Source organism: Cajanus cajan, chromosome 2, assembly GCF_000230855.2.
Source record: "Cajanus cajan strain Asha chromosome 2, NIPB_CcT2T_4, whole genome shotgun sequence".
Classification (NCBI taxonomy): Eukaryota; Viridiplantae; Streptophyta; class Magnoliopsida; order Fabales; family Fabaceae; genus Cajanus; species Cajanus cajan.
The window spans coordinates 66,099,245-66,121,058 of record NC_138518.1 but is presented as its reverse complement, the minus strand read 5'-3'; the positions used below and the strand labels follow the sequence as shown (position 1 = coordinate 66,121,058).

The 21,814-nt window shown below is 36.8% G+C and overlaps 3 protein-coding genes across 3 annotated transcripts; all 3 read left to right on the top strand.

Moving 5' to 3' along the window:
* Positions 1-9,180: 9,180 nt before the first annotated feature.
* LOC114915267 (putative disease resistance protein At5g63020) lies at positions 9,181-10,559 on the top strand. The gene is made up of 3 exons (XM_029269738.2): positions 9,181-9,226; positions 9,363-9,421; positions 9,615-10,559. Exons 2-3 carry the CDS (start codon positions 9,372-9,374, stop codon positions 10,150-10,152), a joined length of 588 nt encoding a protein of 195 aa, XP_029125571.1. The 5' UTR covers positions 9,181-9,226; positions 9,363-9,371; the 3' UTR covers positions 10,153-10,559.
* A 1,481-nt stretch (positions 10,560-12,040) lies between these two features.
* Positions 12,041-13,124, top strand: LOC109790843 (fasciclin-like arabinogalactan protein 11). The gene has a single exon (XM_020350091.3). The coding sequence runs from the start codon at positions 12,131-12,133 to the stop codon at positions 12,992-12,994; it is 864 nt and encodes a 287-aa protein (XP_020205680.2). The 5' UTR covers positions 12,041-12,130; the 3' UTR covers positions 12,995-13,124.
* Positions 13,125-17,848: 4,724 nt separating this feature from the next.
* On the top strand, positions 17,849-19,048 carry LOC145955141 (uncharacterized). The gene has a single exon (XM_083069850.1). It carries the CDS (start codon positions 17,849-17,851, stop codon positions 19,046-19,048), a length of 1,200 nt encoding a protein of 399 aa, XP_082925976.1.
* Positions 19,049-21,814: the final 2,766 nt, after the last annotated feature.

Below are 21,814 nucleotides of genomic sequence, written 5' to 3'. Positions count from 1 at the left end.
AACTCAGATACTACAAAAATCTTTTAAGAATCCATCGACCATCTCTATTATTTTTTAGGAATTAAATTAAATATTTACTCATCAAAATTTGATTATTTAATTTTAAAAAATAAAATATAATCATAATAGAGAGAAATAAAAAATAAAATTTAATTATTAGTTTTTTAATAATCATAGGACAATAATACAAATTCTGCATTACCAATGTTTAATCAAATGTACAATTTTTTAATCAATTAATTAAATAATTGTGAGGGTTTAAAAAAATCGATATGTGCAAAGAAAGATATTAAAAAAGATTGTGGTATTTTCTAACAACTACAAAATGCGAGGACCATTTTCTACTACTTCATGCACAAAAATAAAAAGATAGCGAGATCCTTCACTTTTTTATTTCTTATCCTTTTATCTCTACAACATTGAAACGTCTGATCGACAAAATCATTCATTCATTGTGTTTGAAACAATGAATCCATGTGAGGGTGGATGACCCTCAAAGAGCTAGATTCAGAATATTCTTTCAAACACAAAAGTGTGACTATGATGAATTTCAAGCGATATACATGCTTTGTTCACATTTCATAGTTGCATATGCACATGTTCACTTAAACCATATGTCATTCATTTCTCCAATTTACAAATTACAACATGTTTTCAATGTGTATAGTACTTCGTTTGGATTATTGTCTGACGAAAATGAGTGGCCAGAATATAATGGAGATGAATGGTATCATGATACAAAAATGCGAATAAATCTCAAAGGTCGTCCAAAATCTACTCACATACATGATAAGTGTCTAATTAGTTTGATTTAATACTCATTTGAGACACTTATCTAGCACATTTTGTGTACATATTGATATTATTTTGATCTATATATGCTTAGAATCAAAGAGGTGCTTTTGATTAATGTTAGTATAGAGAATAGGAAGCCTTTGATCCAAATTGGTGCTTATTTTGTAGGTTTTGAAACCTGGAGAAGAATGGCTCAGCCATTCTGAAGCGCTCAGCGGATTCAAGTCAGAGAACTTCCCAAACTGAAGGCACTCAGCCATTCTGAAGCGCCCAGCGGATTGGCCCCTGGAGGAGAAGGAATGCTCTCTACCTCCAATCCGCTCAGCCATTCCCATCCGCTCAGCGGATTTCATCCAGGAACAAGGGATGCTCTCTGCCTCTAAAGCGCTCAACGGATCTAAGGCGCTCAGCCATTGAGGTTTCTTCATGGTGAAGAACTCCCAATCCGCTCAGCCGTTTCAAGGCGCTGAGCGGATTCATCTCTCTCTTGCTTACTCTGTTTTCATATATAAGAAAAGAAAGAGAGAGAAAAGGGGAGGATGCTGTACGAAAAGAGAAAAAATAGAGAGAGGAGAAAAATAGAGTACTCTGGAGCTCGTGGGAACGCGAATCTTCAAAGGATCTTCTTCTTCTACCTCTCAACTTGTAATTTGGTGATTTCTTGTAATATGGAGAGCTAATCTCTAGGGTTGGGATAGATGTAATCATCAAACTCCTATGTATTCTCTTTGATTCATATATATATATATCATCCATTACTTTATGTTAGTGATTCTGTCCTGTTCTTAATGCTTTGATAATCTGATCACTTATCTCTGATCTCGGGTTTCGGATTTGGTTGGAAAACGTTTCTGAATCCAGACTTGGAACGAATCACCTATTAGCTTTGAGAGCCAGGAATGGTCTTGAAATTAATAGTTGTATCAGGTTCTGATTCTTACAGCGGGATGTTTAACTGAATGAAGTGAGGAATCATTCATTGAGTTAAATATCTTAGAATTTCTTATGCCAAGGAATTGGGTTTGAATGAACTTAGGGAACTCAATGACAATGAGTAATGGAATCTTTAGAAAGAATCAATAGGAATACATAGGAGGGAGATTGATGAAATCAAATCCCGACTGTTTCTTATATCTGTTTTTCTTTAAATCAAATTACTCTGTGGTTTCTTGAAGTTGGAAAATCATCTATATCAAATTTGAATATGTGTAACTATTCCAGTTTTAAATTTATAAGCATCAATTAATATAATAGAAATCTAAGTTATCTCACAAGTCTCTGAGGTTCGACAACCTTTTATTCATACTACAGATACTTGGGTGCGCTTGCCTATTTAAAATCCTAACAAGTTTCTTGGCGCCGTTGCCGGGGACTTGTGTCAAGATAGTTGTGATTTCTATTGTACTAGTTGGAGCTTATTGTATATATTGTTTAGTTTTAATTTTGTTAAATATATTCTTTACCTGTTGTTCTAACTTTTCTGTTTAAGTCAGTCTTTGTATGCGAGGTAAAATTCCTGCTGAGCAATTGCTATTTGATCCATAGATTGAGAAAACAGCTAGGAAAAATAATAGTAGAAGAAGGCGACAAAGGAAGCTTGAACAGGAGAGACAGGAACAGGAGGGTACTTCCACTTCAGTTTCAACTCAACACTCTATTCCTGAACCAATGGCTGAAGAAGGACCGGGTGGTCATGGACCTCATCATCAGCCAAGGAGACTCCTAGGAGAATACAATCATCAATTGGGTCCTAGGCACTTCTCCAGTATAGCCAGACCAACTAAGGGGGTGGAGATGAAAATGAGAATTCAAACCAAAATAGCTGGGTTGCCTCCCAGTAAGCGCTTCTTTATTGTCATTAGCTTGACACTTCCTGTATGACCATGGCTCCTTCAGATGAGTAATGGTGGTGAGTCTTTCACCTCGCCACCCAAATATTGTTTGAGCCTTTGACCATTTACTACCCAAATCCTTCCAGTGGCAGGATCTTTCAATAGCCCCATATGATTTGACTTACTTGTAAATATATAGGTGAGTCCACAAAACACAACAAAACAAATATATCTATATATATTATAAATATTCACAAACTAAATTATTTACAAAATTACAAAATCACAAGAACAAGAATTACTAAATAACACCAAATCCCCGGCAACGGCGCCAGAAACTTGATGAGGATTTTCGCAATCTCTCCACTTGGCAAGCGGACCAAGTTTCGATATAGTATTTAAGTATCGTCCTCAGGGATTTGAGAATTTAGTAATTCTTTCTCTAATGATTAATATAGAGATGTTGATATGATTGGAAGTGAGCTAATGTGAGGCAAAATTAAAACGGTAATGTAAAAGTTATAAGAACAATTATATAAAACAAGGATTGGACCCTAGAACACTTGCTAACTCCTAAATTTCCTTAAAATAAATATGATTTCATCTTCATGACTTCCACGTTCATTTAGTAATTCAACAAGATCCCTCAAAATTGAATCCTAAAGTAATTAATCTAAAACATGATTCCTCTATGTTTTATGATTAACACTTTGCATTAAGAACAATGACTTGAACAAGGTGACTAAACAAATCAAGTCTATTCCTAGAGCAAGAGATGTTTAGGTGCAAGATTCAGTTCGGGTTTTCAAAATCGTTTTCTAACCGGATTCAAAAACCAAAAATCATACAACGGGTGATCAAGCCGATATAAGCATTAAGAGAAGAATCAAACACAAGTAATGAAAATGAAATGCATATATATATTTAAGAAGAAGAAGAGTTAGTAGTTACATCTAGACCAATCCTCAAAGATTTAGCCCCTCATGGCCATTTACAAGATCAAAGGAGTGGAAGAAGAAATTACAAAGGAAGAGATGAAGAAAAAGAGTTGATCCTCGTTCCCAAGTGATCCAGCCTCCAAATCTTCGTTCCCACTCTGTTCTTTCTTCCTCCTGTGCTCCCAGCTCTTGTTTTTCTCTTTGTTTTCGTCTCTATTTTTCCTTTTCTCTCTCCCCTGCCCTTTTATAATTGCTAGAATTAAAACAGAGTAGGCAGGAAAGAGAAGAATCCGCTCAGCGCCTTGAAACGGCTAAGCGGATTGGGAGTTCTTCACCATGAAGAAACCTCAAGGGCTGAGCGCCTGAGATCCGCTGAGCGCTTTAGAGGCAGAGAGCACCCTTTGTTCCTGGATGAAATCCGCTGAGCGGATGGGAATGGCTGAGCGGATTGAAGGCAGAGAGCACTCCTTCTCCTCCAAGGCCAATCCGCTGGGCACTTTGAAGTGGCTGAGCGCCTTGAGTTTGGGAAGTTCTCTGACCTGATTCCGCTGAGCGCTTTAGAATGGCTGAGCCATTCTTCTCCAGGTTTCAAAACCTACAAAATAAGCACCAAATTGGATCAAAGGCTTCCTATTCCCTGTACTAACATTAATCAAAAGCACCTCTTTGATTCTAAGCATATATAGATCAAAATAATATCAATATGTACACAAAATGTGCTAGATAAGTGTCTCAAGTGAGTATTAAATCAAACTAATTAGACACTTATCAAGCTCATCTCTTCCTTTGTAATTTCTTCTTCCACTCCTTTGATCTTGTAAATGGCCATGAGGGGCTAAATCTTTGAGGATTGGTCTAGATGTAACTACTAACTTTTCTTCTTCTTAAATATATATATGCATTTCATTTTCATTACTTGTGTTTGATTCTTCTCTTAATGCTTATATCGGCTTAATCACCCGTTGTATGATTTTTAGTTTTTGAATCCGGTTGGAAAACGTTTTTGAAAACCCGAACTGAATCTTGCACCTAAACATCTCTTGCTCTAGGAATAGACTTGATTTGTTTAGTCACCTTGTTCAAGTCATTGTTCTTAATGCAAAGTGTTAATCATAAAACATAGAGGAATCATGTTTTAGATTAATTACTTTAGGATTCAATTTTGAGGGATCTTATTGAATTACTAAATGAACGTGGAAGTCATGAAGATGAAATCATATTTATTTTAATGAAATTTAGGAGTTAGCAAGTGCTCTAGGGTCCAATCCTTGTTTTATATAATTGTTCTTATAACTTTTACATTACCGTTTTAATTTTGCCTCACATTAGCTCACTTCCAATCATATCAACATCTCTATATTAATCATTAGAGTAAGAATTACTAAATTCTCAAATCCTTGAGGACGATACTTAAATACTACATCGAAACTTGGTCCGCTTGCCAAGTGGAGAGATTGCGAAAATCTTCATCAATACACACTGAGATGTATCTCAGAGAAAAGAGTCAACTCAAAAGATGTGGTTATTGTAAAACTGTTGGACACTAAAAAAAATGTCTACAACTTCAACAATTATAGTATATGTTTTTTTATATATTTTTTGTTTGGATAATAAAAATTCAAAAAAAATCATGTATTTTCTTTTTGCTATTTATAATATTTAAATTTATTTTATCCTTTAAATTTAATTTATGTTTTAAATATTTTTAATAACATTATACTTTATTCATTAAAATATCATACACATTAATAAAATTACACAAAAATTAACTTTTATAATAATCTTAAAAAATTTATCTAAATAAAAAATTAAATACTTATTTTTAATATTTTTTAAAAGATATTATATATTTAAATAATCTAATTAATATAATAATATATTTTATTTTAATTTGTATTTTAAAAATATATTTATTATATTAAAAATATATTATAAATTAAAAATAAAAAATAATATTGAGAAGTCGGTTCCTAATTCTCAACTTCTTAATGCAGTAAAAAGATATTTTGTCCAATAATTTGAAAAGGAGGTGTTAGAATGAGTGGCACAAAAAATTATAGAATGAGTCAACAACAATACCTCCTAGCAGCAGATACTTTCTAGTCTTTTCACTCATTTCTTTATTGGTTTTGAGTCTTGTCTTTGTTTCTTCATCTCTCCTGCTTCAACCTTCATTTCCGATTTATGGAAGAAGAATGATAAATTGTTGAAGCCTAATTTAAACAAAAAATATTGTATGATTTATAATTTTCATCTAACAGTAATGGAGTTTTATTAATTCTTTATTATAATTTGAAGAACTCGTTCAGTTGTCCCGAATTTACGAAAACCAGAAGTAATGGTCGCATACCATTGAATTAAATAATTACTACACTTGTAAAAGAATGTAGCAAATTGAAAAGGGTAAAATTTAACCTTAAAAAACAAAAAAGGGCAAAACGTATTTACTTTTAGACGAGTATAACAAAGTCATTTAGATATTTCCTAAAAAGTAGCAATGGTGTGTGCCGGCGAAAATTTTACATAAATAGTATTTTTTTAATAGAAAAAAATATAAAAATGACACCTGTGCAAGTTTATTTACCAGAGTAGAATGGTTTACTGTTCATGGTCAGAATTCAGTTCCCCGGGAACTGAATTCTGACCTTCAATATTTTTTTTTCTTTTTTTTCTTCTCAGAATTCGGTTCCTGGGGAACCGAATTGTGAGTTGTTTTTATATTTTTTTTTTGCGCGTTTAGGTCCAGACTGGGCAAATTTTGTAAGTGGAACGGTCCGTTCCGAAAGCAGAACGGGTCGTTCTACGTAAAGACATAAAGTTATTTTTTTGAAATGAAAACGGGCTAAGAACGAGCCGTTCCCAAATAGAACTTTTAACGTTTTTTTGAATCTGGAACGGCCTTGGAACGACCCATTCCAGAACACGTCTTTAGGAATTAAAAATTTGTTTGGAACGGGCCGTTCTGGTTTTGGAACGACCCGTTCTGGGTAAACAGTAAAAAGTGGCGCCACCAATTAAAAAAATAAAATACATAGGAAAAACAAATAAAAAATATAAAGAAAATACAGAAAAGATAAATATTATATATACATTTATATAAAATTCAGAAAATTAATTAAAAAATGGAAAAAATAAATTAAGTTAATAATTAAAAGTGACGTTATAGACCATAGCGCCACTTATTTAAAAATTAAAATACAAATAAAGAAAAAAAAATATATATAACAAAGAAAATGTAGCTATAGGATAGATCAGCACACTTGATGGACTAACAAAAATAATGTAGTCCACAGCGACACTGTGTAAGAAAAAAATAAAAATAAACAAAAAATAATAGAAATGTAAAATAAAAATAATAAACTGAATTAATTTTTAAAATAATTTTTTATATTATAAATTAAATATTAATTTCCATTTATAAACTTATTTTTTCTGTAATTTGTTTACTTTATATATTTTTTTTCCTTTAAATATTTATATTATGAATTACATATGTATTTAAATATTTATAACAGTGGCGCTTAGGGATGGCAACGGGGCGGGGCGGGGTGGGTATGGGTTTCATGATATCCGTCCCCGTCCCCGCAAGTTAAACTCATCCCCATCCCCGTCCTCATGCCCGTCGGGTATAGATTTTCATCCCCATCCCCGTCCCCGTCGGGTATCGGGTATACCCATACCCGTACCCGTACCCGTCAAATTTTTTTTTTTTTTTTTTTAAATATAATATTTTTAAATTAATTTTTTAATTATATTATAATTATAATTAGGTTATTTCTTTATCTCATATTATAATAAATAATTACACATAAAAAAATATTAAATTTTTTTAATGTAATTAAATTGAAAGTGAATATTAAATTAAAAATAAGAATGGGGACGGGTATGGGTACGGGTACGGGGCGGGTAAGTACATACCCGTACCCGTACCCATACCCGATTTAATATATCGGATTTTACCCGTACCCGTACCTGTACCCGGTCAAACCGGGTATTCCCCGTCAAAGTCGGGACGGGTATATTTGCCTAGGGATGGTAAATATACCCGTACCCGCGGGTAATACCCGAACTCGTCCCGACTTTGACGAGAAATACCCGGTTTGACCGAGTATGGGTACGGGTACGGGTAAAACCCGATATATTAAATCGAGTACGGGTACGGGTACGGGTACGTGTATGTACCTACCCGCCCCGTACCCGTACCCGTACCCGTACCCGTCCCCGTTCCCATTTTTAATTTAATAACCACTTTCAATTTAATTATATTAAAGAATTTTAATATTTTTTTATGTGTGATTATTTATTATAATATGAGATAAAGAAATAACCTAATTATAATTATAATATAATTAAAAAAATAATTTAAAAATATTATATTTAAAAAAAAAAAAAATTTGACGGGTACGGGTACGGGTATACCCGATACCCGACAGGGACGGGGATGGGAATGAAAATCACATACTCGACGGGTACGGGTACGTGGACGAGGATGAGTTTGGCTCGCGGGGACGGGGACGGGTATCATGAAACCCGTACCCGCCCCGCCTCGTTGCCATCCCTATATTTGCCATCCCTAGTGGCGCTATAGCCTATAACAACACAGTGTCACTATAGGCCATAGTTCCACCATTTTTTACCTTTTTTTAAAAAAAAATTATTTACTTAATTTCTTTTTTCCAGATTTTAATTTATTTTATTAAGTTCTTATAATTTATATTTATTTATTTATCTTTTCTGTATTTTCTTTATGTTCTATATTTTTTTTTCTTTATTTGTATTTTAATTTTTAAATAAGTGGCGCTATGGTCTATAACGTCACTTTTAATTATTAACTTAATTTATTTTTTTTTCATTTTTTAATTAATTTTATGAATTTTATATAAATGTATATATAATATTTATCTTTTCTGTATTTTCTTTATATTTTTTTTATATTTTTTTCCCTATGTATTTTATTTTTTTAATTGGTGGCGCCACTTTTTACTGTTTACCCAGAACGGCCCGTTCCAAAACCAGAACGGCCTGTTCCAAACCAATTTTTAATTCCTAAAGACGTGTTCTGGAACGGGCCGTTCCAAGGCCGTTCCAGATTCAAAAAAATGTTAAAAGTTCTATTCGGGAACGGCCCGTTCTTAGCCCGTTTTCATTTCAAAAAAATAACTCTATGTCTTTACACAGAACGACCCGTTCTGCTTTCGGAACGAGCCGTTCCACTTACAAAATTTGCCCAGTCTGTACCCAAATGCGCAAAAAATATATATATATATAAAACCCGAATTCTGAGAAAAAAAAAAGAAAAAAAAATATTGAAGGTCAGAATTCGGTTCCCGGGGAACCAAATTCTGACCATGAACAGTAAATCGTTCTACTCTGGTAAATAAACTTGCACAGGTGTTATTTTTGTATTTTTTCTTTTAAAAAATATTATTTATGTAAAATTTTCGTGTGCCGGCAGAGGGACATTTCGTGGCAACTGCACTCACTTTTATTTATTTATTAATTATTATTATTATTATTATTTTTTATTATTATTGTTTTTAAGCCTTTTCCTTGTTTTTTCCTCTCTCCTATTTAAACCTTGGTTTCCACTCCACTCCACTCCAAAGCAAGCAGGAAGTGAAGCCAGAAAAACATGACATTCCATCGACGTGTGCACTAAAGGTAACCTTAAAACTTTAATTTACTGTTCTGTTTTCCTAATGGATTTGTTTCTGATACCATGCGAGGGAATATGGTAAAAAAGAAAAATAGGATGTATTGTTTCCATTGCCTCACAGCTACGTCTCATCTTTCGCAGAAAATAATAATGGACGAATGTGAAGAGCCTCCACAAGTAAGACCGTGCAAAGTACCCAGGTCGATCCCAACCAATTCCATCCGTATTGAAAAACATTAGAACCTCTCCATTTTACAAAATCTATTCAGTTATCTCATCCATTTTTACGAAATGAATCGGTTCCATTTTTTTAAAAAATACCGACCTATACATAAATAAAATATTGATAACTACATCGTATGAAACCGTTCTAATTTCAAAAATACCTTTCAGTTCGTATAGCAGCATGCAAGTGAATGGTCGCGAGGCCTCTGAACCCACGACCACAATTGTTAATGAAGTCATTACGGCTCTGACACAACCGAATGTTATCATACTTGGAATGTATGGGTCAAGTGATGCAAGAATGATCAAAGTGGTGGATAATATCACAAGGAGAGTTCAGAGGAATGGGGTGTTTGATGTGGTTGTCATGGCAACCGTGGAGATAAAGAATACATGTTGGTCTTCTTGGTCGACCAAATCACCAGACCTGAGAAGAATTCAAGATGAACTTGGGAACATGTTGGGCTTGCGACTCCAACAGCAAACTCTAAAGAAAAGAGCTAGCCAATTGCGTGATTGGATAAAGATGAAGGGCAAGATCCTTATCATCCTCTATGGTCTTTGGGGTGAAATTGACTTGAGTAAGATAGGAATTCCTTTTGGAAATGATCACGATGGTTGTAAAATTGTGTTAGTAGCTGAGAGTCAAGAGGTTTTGTCTAACCAAAAGAATGTCCCCCAAATGAATATATGCACGAGTCTTTAGAACTCTGCAGTGTTGAAGAGTTGTTAACATATCTGTTTGTATTTTGGTGAGCATTTAAAAATTCAATTTTGAATGAAATTGGTTTTGATTAAAACTAGTTTTAAAGTGAAGTGATTTGTGAATATATAATTTTATTTTAAAATTTAGTTAGTTATAACACTTATAATTTTCTTTTATCAAATACAAAAGCCATTTAAAATTAGTTCAGTTCACTAAACTTTTAGAAGAGCACGTCCTTAAATCAGTGTACAACAAAATAAGGAATTAAGTATTATTATTCAATCACGTGTCAACAATATTTAGTCATTCAGATACTTCCTACCATTGTTGTTCTGCTCAGGTAAAGGGTCATTTCATGGCAATTTCACTCTTATCTTTATTGCTTTTAAGCTTCTTCTTTGGTTCTAGACTCGTACTTCAACCTTCATTTCCACCCTAAACCAAGTAGGGAGAGAACCAAGCACTTCAATTCTATAAAAAACCTATCACGATTGCTTTCAGTTTCACAAGAAAACAAGAAGGCCAAGGAATTCAAAGAAAAAATGGGAGCTATGGTTTCCAATGCTATAAAGTTTGGGGAATACTCAATACTTGCCTGGCTGTTATGGCTCACCTATTTCTCCAAATGCATAGTGAACAAGATCAAGAACGAGTATCACAAAAGGCAAGAATGTTATTGATTAATTATCAAGGATTATCCGTCAATGGTCGTGAGATCTTTGAATCCGTGACCTCAATTTTGGATCAAATTATGATGGCTCTAACACAACCAAGTATTACCATAATAGGGTGTACGGATCGAGTAATGCAAGAAAGGGAAACTTGGTGGAGAAAATCACGAGGGACAAGCTGTTTGATGTGGTTGTTATGGCAAGGGTGAAGAAAAAGCCATACTTGAGAAGAATTAAAGGGAAACTTGGGAACATGCTAGGTCTGCAACTTAGTCATAAAACAACTCTAGAGGGAAGAGCTAGACGTTTGTGTGAGAGGATAAAGATGAAGGACAAGATCCTTATCATCTTAGATGATCATTCGGAAGGAATCAACTTAGTTAGGATAGGAATACCGTTTGTAAATGATCACAAGAGTTGTAAAATTTTGTTAGTGTCTCACAGTCAAGAGGTGTTATCCAGCCAAATGAATACTCAAGTAGAAATATCCGTTTGAGTCTTCAGATGACCGCAGGCTAAAGAATTGTTAGCTTAGAGGAAATAATAAGGAGAGGATCAAATTGTTTACAGGCTCTTTTTTAACCACTAGTCTTAGATCTTCGCCCCGTGAATAGCAGCAATTTTTCCCTCGTTCTATTTAATTGAAACCAAAACAATCTTTCCTTTTATCTACCCTTGAAGCACATAAAACCATATTATGATGGATTGTAAAGATAGAATAAAATATATAAGCCATAATAGAATATTATGATTAAAGAACCTGGCTTCGATTTGGTTTGCTTATCTGCCAGACTGCAAAAAATAGACTGACTTCTCTTATGTTTAATTGTTCTACGGAAAGAAATGAGGCATTTATTAGTTTTCCCAATGATAAAAAAATAAGGCTCGAACAGTTACTACAACTTGCTTAATTGTGATTGATTTGATTTCACATCTGCTTACCTGAATGATAATAGAGGGTGCTTCCTTTTTCTGCACTAGTGTGCATTTTTATCATGAGATCTCACTTCTCATTCAATTTTCCCTGCATTTCCAAGCAAAAAGCCAAACCATACAGCAGCCAAATCCACTTCTCAATCAACTTTACCTGCCTTGATATACCACCTAAAAGATGGAGAAAAGATATCCCCCAGAACATACAATTAAAAGTTATTTTATAACTAAACCTTGTACCTAATTACCATTCACTTGGCATCTATATAAGCACCATCCCCCAATCCACTTTCCACACATCAAAACATTCTTTGCATTAACAATTTCCAACTCATTAGCAATTTAGAAGCAAATTAATCTACAGCAACAAGAAGATGAAGCAAACTCTCTTCTTCTCGCTCCTACTACTTGCTCCCATTTTCTCAATAACCACTTTAGCTGAGTCACCAGCTGCTGCCCCTAAAGCCCCAGCGAAACCTGCACCTACAAAACCTGCCCCCACCACACCGGCTCCGGCGCCTACAAAACCATTGGTCCCAGCATTGCCCAATTCACCATTGTCAGGTCCTGATTCTTCTGGCAGCCAAGACATCGTCAAGATCCTGAGGAAGGCCAAGTCATTCAACACACTAATCCGGTTGCTGAAAACCACCCAAATCATCAACCAAGTGAACGCTCAGCTTGTGACCTCAAAAAACGGAGGCCTAACTATTCTTGCACCAGATGATGGTGCCTTCTCAGAACTGAAAGCAGGGTACTTCAACTCCTTGGGAGATAGGCAACAAAAAGCACTTATACAGTTTCATGTTCTTCCCGCTTATGTCTCCAGCTCCAACTTTGATTCTCTCAGCAATCCTGTGCTGACACTGGCTAGTGACAGCCCCACAGGGTATCAGATAAATGTGACAGCATATGGTAACAGTGTGAACATATCAACTGGGGTGGTGAATGCCACACTCACTGGCATTGTATACACTGATAAGACACTTTCCATATATCATGTTGATAAGGTGCTTATTCCTTTGGACTTCTCTAAGCCTAAGGCTATAGCTCCTGCTCCGGCTGTTGCCAAGGCACCTAAGGCTGATAAGGATAACTCTTCAGCGGAAGATGATGATCAGGCTCAGTCAGCTAAGGACAGCTCTGGTGCCGCCACTTTTTTTAGAACTCATGGGACAACCTTCATGTCCGTTGGCGTCGCTCTGCTTGCAGCAGCAGCAGCTACTATCTTCTGTTGACTGTTGAACAGCATCCATTTCCATGTTGCTCGCATGTTTTGTTGCAAAAGGAAAAAAAGGAATATTTGTATTTAAATTAATTTAAAACTACATTTTTACTTTATTTAATGATTCAAATATTTTTTTTATAGTTTTTATAGTTCATAAATTTACTTTTTAATTCTTATAATTAAAAATATTTTATTTTAAGTTTTTATATATACTAGTTCGTACAGTTATTTTTGTTATCTAATTAACATTGAAAATTTAACTTCGATAATATAAGTAATAGATATTTTATCAAATATAAACGTTAATTATTAAGATAAAAATTTAATTATGATTGAAGAACATTATCGATGATAATTTTTTTTTCTGTATGAGTAAATATGTACTTAAATTTAATTTGCTTTTCTTAAACTTGCACCCAAACCTATCTCAAAAGGTTAGAGTCGAGAAGGAGAAGATTCAAATTCATCCTAAATCCACACTATTATTATATTGCACTTATCATGTGTTCCAAATCACTTATTACACTTATCATATGTAGCATTTCAAAATAATACTATTCTAACTATTTATAAGATTTAATTTAAAATCCCTAAAAAAAAGATTTAATTTAAAATAATTATTTAATATATTAATTATTTTTAAATTAAAATATATTCTATTTATTTAGTAAAAGATATTAATTGTAAATTCTTTAAAAGATATACATTTTAATTAAAGAAAATTTAATAAAGAATAATTTTAAGTAATAAAGAGAAATAATTAAAAGACATACATTTTAATATCTCACCCTTTGAGGTGCCTCCAACGTAGCAAGGAGATTAATCACTGCTATCGGCGGTGAATACTTTATGGACGAAAAAAAAAGAAGAAATAATTTAGGATATATACTCTATTTAGTTAAGAGAAAGAGAAATTTTAATTAAAAGAAAAAAATAATATAATGATAGTTTTAAAAAAATTACTATAATAAGTTGTGTGAAGGAATTAATTGCCTTTAATACCTTACAACTCATTGAACTGGTCCAAAGATCCGGTTTTCAAATTGGCTCATTGACTGGAAGCTTCACGAGTCAACGACAGAGTCATTCAGATACTTCCTAACAATGTGGTGTAGCCAAGGTTCATTAATGCATGCCAACTTCCCTCGTCTTTATAAGCCTTTTCTTTTCTTTGTATCTACCATGCATTCTCACCTTCATTTCCACTCCCTCAAGTTTTCACTTTCATTTACTTCTGTTCCAGCATCTGAAGTTTTCGGTTTCACAAGAAAACAAGAAGACTAGGAACATCAGAAAAATGGGAGCTGTTGTTTCCACATCCCTAAAGACTGAGGAATACGCAATTCTTGCCTTGGCTCACCTTCTTCTGGGGCTGCTATGTCTTGCCTTTTTCTGTTGTGCCCAAAGTGTGTGGGTATCCTCCAAAATCCCACATTGAGTAGTTTGTGTTGTGCCAAAGTGTGTGGGTATCCTCCAAAGTCCCACATTGAGTAGTTTGTGTTGTGCCAAAGTGTGTGGGTACCTTCCAAAGTCCCACATTGGGTAGTTTGAAGAAGGGTAGTGGTAGAGTACTACTATAAATAAAGGGTGAGGGTTTGTGTTTACTCACCACAACAACATAGGTTCCTTTGAGTGTATTGGGAACTTGGGTAGTTGTGTGCAAGTGTAAGGTTTCCAAGTTTTTCCAGAAAACTTGTGTGAGAGGTTTTGCAATTTTGTCCTTGTAAAAATTGCTAGTAAAAATTTGTTTGTGGATGTAGGCAAGAAGTGCCGAACCACGTTAATTTTTGAGTTTGTTTCTTTAATTTGTTTCTATTGTTGTGTGTGCTTCCGCTGTTGCAGTTTTTATTTTCCCTCTGGTACCCAACAGTGGTATCAGTCCCAGGTTTGATCGGGAGACCGGCTCGATGGTAGGTCTCTGGGGAATTCTTAATTCTTAGTATGCTCTGTGGTTGCAGCATTGTCTGATCTTCCACATCAAAAAAGAATTGAGGTTTTGCTCAAGGGAGGAAGAGAAGCAGAGTACCAGGGAGGAAAAGAAGCAGTACGTGGGCCAGAGCAGAACGGTGCTATGACTACGATGAAGTTAGATGTTCCTTTGTTTGATGGGAGGATAGACTTCTCCTTATGGCAATGCACAATCCAGGACTATTTAGTACAGCAGGGTCTTGATTGTGCCTTAGAAGAAGAAAAGCCATGTGAGATGAAAGATTCAGAATGGAGTACAATCCAGAAAAAGGCAGTGAGCACAATTCGATTGGCACTAGCTCCACAAATCAAAGTGACTGTGTTGAAAGAAACCTCTCCAAGGAAGTTGTGGAATTTGTTGGAAGGCAAGTTTGCATCGACGACGTTGACCAATCGATTGATGATGAAAATGGATCTGTACTCGCTGAAGATGGAAGATGAAGGTAATGTGTTTGATCACATTAATAAGTTTAATGAACTGGTATCTAGACTGATGAATGCAGGGGAGACTATCAAAGATGAAGAGCAAGCATTGTTGATATTGGCTTCTCTACCCAAATCTTATAAATCACTAGTGCAATCATTGCTAGCTGGGAAGAGTACATTGCTACTAGATGAGGTGATAAGGGCGTTGAAGGAGAATCAACAAATGATGGGTGGTGATAAATCCTCTGGAGACAGTCAGATACTGCTAGCTAAAGGCGAGCGAGGAAAGAAGTATGGTGATCAACATGGTAGAAGATTCCAGCCGAAAGATATGAGTAATATTCAGTGTCATTACTGTGGAGAGTTTGGTCACATTCAATTCAAATGTCCAGAATTCAAGGAGGACTTGAAATGTATGAAGGAGAAGAAGAAGAGTACTCCTTCTGTAAGTGTGGCCTGTTATGATGATGGATTAATGTGAGACCTTGGATGAAGGGAGGAATGTTGTGCCCAAAGTGTGTGGGTATCCTCCAAAGTCCCACATTGAGTAGTTTGTGTTGTGCCAAAGTGTGTGGGTATCCTCCAAAGTCTCACATTGAGTAGTTTGTGTTGTGCCAAAGTGTGTGGGTACCTTCCAAAGTCCCACATTGGGTAGTTTGAAGAAGGGTAGTGGTAGAGTACTACTATAAATAAAGGGTGAGGGTTTGTGTTTACTCACCACAACAACATAGGTTCCTTTGAGTGTATTGGGAACTTGGGTAGTTGTGTGCAAGTGTAAGGTTTCCAAGTTTTTCCAGAAAACTTGTGTGAGAGGTTTTGCAATTTTGTCCTTGTAAAAATTGCTAGTAAAAATTTGTTTGTGGATGTAGGCAAGAAGTGCCGAACCACGTTAATTTTTGAGTTTGTTTCTTTAATTTGTTTCTATTGTTGTGTGTGCTTCCGCTGTTGCAGTTTTTATTTTCCCTCTGGTACCCAACATTTTCCGCAAAGGCGTGGAAAATGGTAATCCTAAAATTAAAATGTTTGCAAAATCTGCCAATGGTCCTGCGTTCACTGAATTCATGATCTCAATTTCGAATCAAATTATGACGGCTCTCACACAACCAAATATTGTCATACTTGGGGTCTATGGATTGAGTATTACTAGAAAGCGCAATGTGGTAGAAAAAATCACGAGGAGAGTTCAAAGGGACGGGGTTTTTGATATGGTTGTGATGGCAAGCGTGATGAAAAGGCCAGACTTGAAAAGAATTCAAGAGGAACTTGGGAGCATGATGAGTTTGCAATTCCAAGAGAAAACTCTGGAGGGAAGAGCTAGGCGTTTATGTGAGAGGATAAAGATGGAGGAGAATAAGATCCTTATCATCTTAGATGATCTTTGGGGTGGAATCAACCTAGATAGGATAGGAATACCTTCTGGTAATGATCACAAAGGTTGTAAAATTTTGTTAGTGTCTTACAGTCAAGAGTTGCTGTCTAACCAAATGAGTACTCAAATAGAATTTTCTTTGGAGGACCCACCAACTAGGCTTAACCTAGTTATGGGGAGTTTATGTAGCAGAGATCCAAGGTTCAGTGTGGATTAATTTTTGCATTTTTTGAGACTTTATCTTAGGGACTGTACCCCCAAATTAATAGATTTTTCTAGAATTGTAATAATTTTATGGGTTTTATTTACAATTTATCTTATTATATAGAGAAGATGTTTCGTAAAACACTATGCTATTTATTTTAAGCAGCTTCATTAACAAGAGAGTCATTCAGATACTTCCTAGTAATGTTGTTTAGCCATATGGTCGTTTACTCATTTCATTTGTTTCTTCCACTCCTACTTCAACTTTCATTTCCACCCCAAACCAAGTAGGGAGAGCAACAAACACTTTCCTATAAAAACTCGGAAGAGTCTGAACAGATGATGAAATAGCTGCCAGAAAATAACACAAGAGTCCATCTATCTAAGCACTAAAGGTAATCTTAAGATTTAGTTTACTATTTCATGATCGTAATGAATTTGTTTCTGATACCATGTTTCATCATGTATTGCTTTCAGTTTCACAAGAAAACAAGAGCACCAAAGGGATATCATTGTACTATGAGTAAGTATACGTATACGTATTGGAGCTAATAATTGTTATGAAACTTAAATTAGGAGTTTTATTTTGTTTTAATAATATTAATGGTGTGAATTATGAGAGGCATTTAAAATATGTAAACGTTGTGTTTTTCTTTCAACTACAAATAAGTGTAATTTCATTTGCAACAGGAATGAGAATATAGAGAGTTTGTTTTGCTCCCAAATTTATGCCCTTTTTTCATTAACAAATTGGCATCAGAGCTTGTGTGCGTGAGGTGAGAGTAAGCCGACCTGATCCGACCTGAGCCGACCTGAGCCGACCTGGTGTACCCAGCCCGAGAGAAGAGAAAAAAATTCTTGTGAGGTGTGTGAGTGGAGCGTATACACTCAAGAGAGATGGCAGGTTTAACTAATGGCATTCCATTACCCAAATTGACTAAAGATGTCAATTACGACAACTGGACGCTGCAGATGAAGGCCCTTCTCGGCTCCCAAGACAACTGGGATGTGGTTGAGAATGGGTACGAGGAACCGGTGACCACTGAGGGGTATACAAATGCCCAACTGAATGCATTGAAGGTTGCTCGGGCAAAGGACAAGGCAGCACTGTATTTGCTGTACCGAGCTGTTGACGAGTCGGGCTTTGAGAAGATAGCTAATGCTAAATCTTCAAAAGAAGCATGGGACATACTCGAGAAAGCAAAAAAGGGAGATGAACGCGTGAAGCAAGTTCGGCTTCAAACCCTTAGGGGCGAACTGGAAAACATGAGGATGAAGGAGTCAGAAGGTGTATCCGAGTTCATTACTCGGGTGGAGACTGTGGCGAACAAACTAAACAGGAATGGAGAGAATCTTCCCTCAAGCCGAGTTGTGGAGAAGATCTTAAGGTCATTGACAGATGACTTTGAGAATATAGTGTGTGCAATTGAAGAGTCCAAGGATCTGTCAACGCTCACTGTCGAAGAGCTTACTGGGTCCCTAGAGGCGTATGAGCAGAGGAAAAAGAATAAGAAGGAGAAGGGGGAGTCCCTTGAACAAGCTCTCCAGGCAAAGGCGACAATAAAGGAGGAGAAGGTGCTCTATGCTCAGAATAATAGAGGACGAGGAAGAGGTAGAGGCCTAGGTGGTCGAGGAAGAGGAGGACGAGGTAATGAGTATGTCGGCCAACAGAACTGGCGTGGCCGAGGTCAAACTCAGGGTGGCCGAGGTCAAGCGCGGGGAGGCCGAGGTCAGACCTGGGGTGCCCGATCAAACACAAATAACATTATTGAATGTTATAACTGTGGGAAGTATGGACATGTGGCCAAGGAGTGTTACTCGATAAAATGCTACAATTGTGGAAATCTGGGTCATATTTCCAAAGATTGTAGGTCCGAGAAGAAAAAGGAGGAACCAACCAACTTCCTTGCCGAGGAAGAAGATGAAGGATTGTTGCTGGTGACAACTATTCCAGAAACCGAGATCAAACCGAGCTGTTCTTTCGAGATCAAACCGAGTTGTACTGATAACTTTGTTTGGTACTTGGACACCGGCGCAAGCAATCACATGTGTGGTGACGAGCACTTGTTCAAAATGCTTTCAAAGGAGGAGGTCTGATCTGTTTCTTTCGGAGATGCTTCAAAAGTAACTGTTAAAGGCCGAGGAACGATCCGATATCAACAGAGAAATGGGAAAATCGGAGAGATCAGAGATGTATACTACGTACCTGTTAAGTCTCAATTTTACCTCTTTTTGGATGAGACTTATTGAACAAATTCCACTCATCCTTTGAACCATTGCAATATAATTGTTCTCTTTTTGGTTCATTTTGTGTGCAGATATAACTAACCCAAATTTAGCTAACAATACCTTAATACACCTCATTTTTTGTGCAGGTATTGAGCTAGAGATTTGAGGATTGAAGATCTTTTGGATTGGAAACATAAGGAGCCAAGGAGCAGAGCAGAGTGGCTGCGCCGGGCGCAAGATGACTCCGCGCCGGGCTTGAGAAGAACAGAGCAGTGGACTTCTGGAAGTCATACATGCGCCGGGCGCGAGACTCCACCACGCCGGGCGTGATCGAGGCAGAGAGTACCTCAATACTCTCTGGAACGAATTGCGCCGGGCTTAATAGAGAATTGCGCCGGGCTTGCTCTAAGGCAGAGAATGCTTGAAAGCCTCTGGAAGACACTGCGCCGGGCGTAAAAGTAATTGCGCCGGGCTTATAACGAGGCAGAAAGTGCTCAGAAGACTCTGAGCCGGGCGCGAAGACTTATGCGCCGGGCGCGAAACCCTAATCTGACCTCCCAGGCTCGTATTTGAAGCCATTTTCGAGGGTTTCTCCCTCATTCTCACATTGGGCGCCTCCAGGAGCTGCGGAAGGGATTCCCAGGGCTTGGGATCGTCCGTGTGCGGATCTTTCCTTCGGTTCTTCATCCTCCTTTCATCTCTATTTTGTATTTACCCTCTTTGTTGAGTGGTTTCACCCATTTTGTGGGGTTAGATGTAGCCAACATACTCTATTGTAATCCTTACGTTTTCAATGATATATATATATTTGTTGTTTCATTCATTGTTGTGTTTGTTTCTTTGCTTAATGCTTGCTTTGGATTGATCACCCTTTGCATGATTTAAGGTTCCATTGAGTATTGGGAAATACCTTTGAAATTAGTTCTGGAACATATGCCTAGTGGAGATTGTATCTAGGGATAGAACTTGACCCATTAGTAGTCTTAAACCCTAGCCCGTAATGCGGGTGTAGGTATTGGGTACTCAAGGGATTGATATTCAATATCCGCACCTAGGCTCTTTCTCTAAGGGATTAAGTTTGAGTAAACTATTGGGTTGACTAAGCAATGAATTTAACAAGAGATTAAGGATACATTAGTGTTACGTTCGGTGAAATCTGACCCCCACAGCCTCACAATACCATTATCCCATTTCTACTCTTTCCCATTCTAAAACTAATCTTTTTATAGTTTTAACATTCCAATAGTCATGCTCTTCATCTCACATTTACATGACAAACTATAAATTGGAATTATTCTTTAGTCACGAATAGTCAATAAATGCTTATTTTACCTTCTAATCCCTGTGGATACGATATTTTTACTACTTGAACGGCCGGTATACTTGCCGTGTTTGAGACCGTTGATAGAATTAAACTGATTTACAATTATAACAAAAGTACTTCAACGGAAATCTCAACAAGTTTTTGGCGCCGTTGCCGGGGATTAGAATGGCGATTTAGTATTTATAGCTATTTGTGATTTAATCCTTTATTGTTTTCTGTTATATTTTTTCTTTTTTTTGTTGTTAGCAATGAATTGATGAAGCTAACTTGTGTACTCTAGTCTTCAGCTTTCTCTTGTATGCAAGGTATTGTTCAAATTAGAATGACCAATTCCTCTGAGCAGTTGCTGAACAGTCCTCAGATTGAGCACAAAGCAAGGAGGAACAAGAGCAACAGGAGGAGAAGGAGAGTAGAGCACTTCAAGTTGGTCACCGTCAGGCTCGGGACAGTAAACAAGCGCTTCCTGGGAGGCAACCCAGAGATCTGAACTGTGTTTTTATCTGTTTTTTTTTTCAGTTGCTTATGTTTTCAGCTTTGCTTGTTTATGATTGAGTTAGAATTGTATGTTATACTTGTTTTTGGGACTTGTTTTGTGATTGTGCATAGTCTATGATATGTATGTTGTATTATATTATATGTGTTTTGTGTTAGGTATTAATTGTGTGACTCTTGCTTGAGTGGATAGATTTAAGTTGAATATGTGAGGAGTGTGAGGAGTGGAAAATCTAGGTGAAAGCTTCAGAGTTAATCACGCCGGGCTTGTCTTATCCACGCCCAGCGCACCTAGAGTAATTTGGTCTCTGTCAAGACACACGCCGGGCTTAATTTATTTTGCGCTCGGCCCAAACTTCATTGTGGCACTGGAACGACCAAGCCCGGCGCATTTATTGGCGTGCCGGGCGCATTAATAGTTAGGTGCTCCAGGGGGTAGGCAGGCCCGGCGCGCATAGCGCATTCACCACTGGAGGGTCTGAGCATTAATGGCGCCGGGCTTGCCATCTGCCATGCCCGGCGCATTAAATTTTGGTACGCAGTAACCCTAATTGAGCCGGGCACAGAACGGCACCGCCCGACATCACACCAGAAAGGGCAACCTTTGGGCTTCTACTGATATGGCGCCCGGCATGGGTAATTTCACGCCCGGCGCGACCCTGCAGATGCCTTAACCTCTCAACTTCCTCTCCCACGTTCCCACTCACTCTCACCCTCTCAACTCCATTCCCTTTTCTCTCAACTTCCCACTCCGAAAACTTCCTATCCATTCTAACCACCTCTTCTCCTTCAACTTCTCTTCATCATTCACTCTCAGC